General features: G+C 35.4%; 1 protein-coding gene across 2 annotated transcripts; it reads right to left on the bottom strand.

Annotated features, from left to right (window-relative positions):
- Positions 1–579: 579 nt before the first annotated feature.
- On the bottom strand, positions 580–3,825 carry LOC112040135 (transcription factor bHLH25). Of its 2 annotated transcripts, none has more exons than XM_065781211.1 (5): positions 3,645–3,825; positions 3,445–3,523; positions 2,438–3,004; positions 1,620–1,994; positions 580–1,370 (listed from the first exon to the last, which is right to left on the bottom strand). In XM_065781211.1, the coding sequence occupies exons 2-5, from the start codon at positions 3,478–3,480 to the stop codon at positions 1,296–1,298; spliced, it is 1,053 nt and encodes a 350-aa protein (XP_065637283.1). In that variant the 5' UTR covers positions 3,481–3,523; positions 3,645–3,825; the 3' UTR covers positions 580–1,295. The 2 variants fall into 2 exon arrangements, with proteins under 2 accessions (XP_065637283.1, XP_023928807.2); XM_024073039.2 differs by having other exon boundaries at positions 2,438–2,983; positions 3,645–3,822.
- Positions 3,826–4,111: the final 286 nt, after the last annotated feature.

Genomic DNA, 4,111 nt, shown 5'->3' with positions numbered 1-4,111 from the left:
GCATTGGCTAAGAGAGCAATAGTTTCGTTTCCTGTTTTAGTTTGGATGGAGCATGTTCCATCTGATATTTAACAGTTTGTTATTTCAGATTTTCCTGATATTGAATAAAAGTGCTCGGCTTGATTCTCAAAAAAAAAAAAAAATGTTTTTTAGCAACCACACCCTCAAAAAAGAAAAGGTTTTTTAGTAACCAATGCTCTTGTACCTCTCAATTGTGAAATGGGCTTTCTCCTAATTACTTCACATTATTTTCTTTAGTTACTCCAAATCTAAAAGTAATTAGATGTCAGAAATTCCCTTGTCACAATTTGTCACTGGTCACACATATCAGCTTCATGAACCATCATCATCAATGAGTGCTGAGATTTAAATGCTCCCCAAAACTACACAACAATTTGAAGGAGGAGGAGGTGGAGAATGCAGTTGCCTGTGAATTATAGTTCAGATTTGACCATTAAAAACCTAGGTAGCAGTAAAATCTTGAAACCAGATTCGGGTACATTTTGATTCCATAATGGCTGTTGCATACTTAATGCAAGTTTGTGTGTGACATGAGTGAGTGCGTATTTCAAAAATACATGTAGAATATGGAAAAGTTACAATTATTGTCAAGCAAACTGTTACAAAGTTTAATAGTAATACATTGGGAAAGAGGCACCAGAATTTTCAAGATGCCTCTAAAACAGGACAAAGAAACTACTAAAACAAGGCCTGTTGTCTACACACCTAAAAAAGCATATTCCCTCTTCAAACACTTCAGGCAAGAAAGGGACATAACACTGGTTCAGTTGAATGCTTCAACATCCATCACTCAAAAAAAGCTCAAACAAGCTGCCAGATCACTATTTTGAAACAGGTTGGGAATCAAACATGGTCAAGAAGTTAACCATGCAAAAATTGGACTAAAAAAACCCACCTGTAAAATGGACCTCACAGCAAACAAGCTTAATATGATGGTCTAAGATGGTAGAGCATAACAGCCTTGTAAGCAGTAACTTTTGAAAAAGGATTTTACTAATGTGGGCACACAATAATATACCATTTTTTAAAAAAAAATTTATCGGAAATTGAAAAAGTTTTGACAACTTTTTAAATTCCTGATAAAATTTTTCCAAAAACGGATTTGTTAATGTGTGCCCTAAGGGCATACATTAACCGGATCCTTTGAAAAAAGATAGACTTGGACTGATTGTATATTGAAGGTTTATTCCTAGTATTCTGAAGCTTCCAGCAGCAGCATAGAACTTGGAAAGATATTCTTCTATATATATAGAGAGCTGAAATTGCAACTTTTTTCACATGAACAATTTGAAAGCTGAGCGTAGATTCCTCACAAGATCCTTCACTGTCATGCAAAATTCGTCATCCATCTGACAATATGAAGAAGGCTTTAATAGGAAGAACTTCAAATATACGTTCCCCAAGAAGAAAATATTGTGCATGTGTGTCAGTTGGGCTTCTTTTATTAAAATTATTTCATAGAAAAGACATAAGGAGACAAGTCACACACAGAAAAATAGTATTGAATTTAAATTTTAGAGAAGCTGATATACTTTCTGGATTCTCAATCAAGGTTCAAAAGTCCTAGATTTGTTTCATAAAGGAAATAAAGAAACAACCTGAGCGATAATAGTGATATCAAGAGCAGAACTCCCAAATGTCATGACACTGCTATTGATGACTGTTAGGTGGAGCTTTTCAATTTCAGTGACTGATTTCTCTAGCAGTCCTTTCCTTTTCTCACAGTGAATTCTTACAAGGACATTTTTGTCACAGAATCTTGCTTCAATTTCTGGCAGTGGCTCATCAAGGGGGTCACTGGAGGAATTTTTATCTGAAGTAGAGTTGTCACCATCAGTGAAGAGTTGGGATTTCTTTACAAAGACCACTGATTCCCTGTTTTTCTTTTTAGTCTGTTCCTCGAGTGTCTTCACTCTCTCTTGCAGTTGTTTCAAGTACTTAATAGCATCTCCAAGAACAGAAGCCTTGTCCATCTGTCAATGGCATAAAGTATGATTGCAGATTGAAAATTATTTAACAGAAAACACTTGTGCTTGAATAGTGTAACAGTCTTTCACCTTTCTTGATACTCTATAAACTATGAATTGCTTGAACACAAATACAATTAAAACTGAGACCAGCGAAAAATAGGACTAGTAAGATTTAACAAAAATATAAGAATGTGTGAGAGAGGTTAGTACAAAGAAACATTAAAGATAATACAAGTGTTTCAAAAAGGACCACAAATAACTTAGTGAATAAAGATAATGAGGAGGGTGCAATTTAAGAGATAGTATACTAGTATAGTTCATTTTCAGCTTAGTAATGTACTCATATTTTTTATAGAAAGCTTCGGCAAAAACAAAATAATGGATCATAAACAAAAAGCCTTATGATCCAAGAACTTAGAAAATGTGATTGCAATATAATTTGATACCTTCTTAAGGCCAGGAACTATAGCAGACAAAGCTATGAACCGCTGGCTGAGCTTCTCTCGCCTCTTCCTTTCTGCTATAATGTGATCTTGTGTTTGAGAAAGTCTAGTGCTTGTGCTTAACCTCTTAGCTCCCTGGCAGGCCTTATAGACATAATTTTGGTTCCCAAAGGAACCTTGAGCAGTCAAAATTTCAGTAGGAATGGTATCCATGCTTTGGGGACATGCTGCCTCCTCTTTAGGCCTTAAAATATTCATTTGATTCATGTAGTTTGCATTGGCAAAGGATAGAATGTTTGGAGAAGAAGCAACTTGCAGAGTTGAAACATTATCAAGTTTGGATGGTGAACTCCAGCTGTTGGCTTTGGGCTGTTTCATGGGTCTATCAATTTCACTAATTGAAGTTTCCATGGCATTTTTATAGTTGAAGTTTGGGTGTGCGAAAGACCGTTGTAAATTCTCTCCAAATGTGGCTGCTATTGGCAGTATGCCGAGCTCATCAAGAGAGTTCATTTGCCATTGATTGATGAGCCTAGGATCCTCCACACTCTGCAATTTTGATAGTTTCATCTGTCAATGTCTTATGTAAGCAAATGCTCAAATCACAAACCATACATTTCATAAACCAAGAAGAACAATGATATTGTTCCAAACAAAATCTAGTAACAACATCCTTCTTCACAGCATAAAGCTCCCATCAGTTTCAGTTGTCCTAATATTTCATCATGCTCTCATCAATTATCACGTGTGAAATTCAAAAATTATGTGCTAGTGAATTTATACAGTTTTAGATTATCACTATCCAAAGCCAGTGAACTTTATCTCAATTTGCATCTCTCCTCTCTTGTAAGTGTTTGGTGGAGGGTGAGGTTGTGTGTTCAAAGCCCAGGGTGCATGTGTAACTTACCAAGAAAAATAAATCACTATCTGAGATAATACCACAAAATATATATACTAATCTTTGTCTTGAGGACAATCATGGTTGCTGAAGTATATTAATTACCACCTACCAGTTCAGATAACCCTCTTATGGATGAAATCTCCATCAGAACTCCTTTATTGATCAAAAGAGCTAAAGGGAGGAGGATCCTGCATGAAAGGTCAACAAAACAGATTACTTGGGTGTTCAATTTAGACAAAGATGATATAGTTTTCATAAAATTTTTCATGCAAAAGTGTGGCAAAGTACATAGCAAATAAGAAAGCTCACCCTTTAGTAATGACCAAAAGTTTCCTTTTTCCAAGTTCTCACTAGAGGATAGAGATTGTCTACTTCCTCAACATTTATAGCTCTCACTTGTTACAGTTGCACTTTCTCTCTCACGGGTTGTTAATGTGAATTGGCCCCCATCTTTAATAATAAAACTAATAATGAATGATTGAATGTAAAACGGCTATAGAGTATTAGACATTCTAAATTTCTAATACTACATTACTCATTGTTAATTGAGATTATAGAAAGGAAAAAAAATCGCGTATTGTATCCTAGTGGGTCACTTGAAGCTGACAAAATTAGTACTCGTAAGCAAGTCACTTTTGTTGTTTTGTGGACTTTTTGGAGGGAGCTTCACCAACTAGCTGTTGAAATTTCATTCAAGGTTTTTGCTTATGATTTACCATTATCTTAAACATGTGGCCCCTCAAAAAGTCTCAATCACCAACCCAACTCCAATCCTT

The sequence above is a fragment of the Quercus suber genome, unplaced genomic scaffold (assembly GCF_002906115.3).
Source record: "Quercus suber isolate HL8 unplaced genomic scaffold, Cork oak 2.0 scaffold_259, whole genome shotgun sequence".
Classification (NCBI taxonomy): domain Eukaryota; kingdom Viridiplantae; phylum Streptophyta; class Magnoliopsida; order Fagales; family Fagaceae; genus Quercus; species Quercus suber.
Note: the sequence above shows the minus strand (reverse complement) of the source record. Positions and strands in the feature narration are given on the sequence as shown.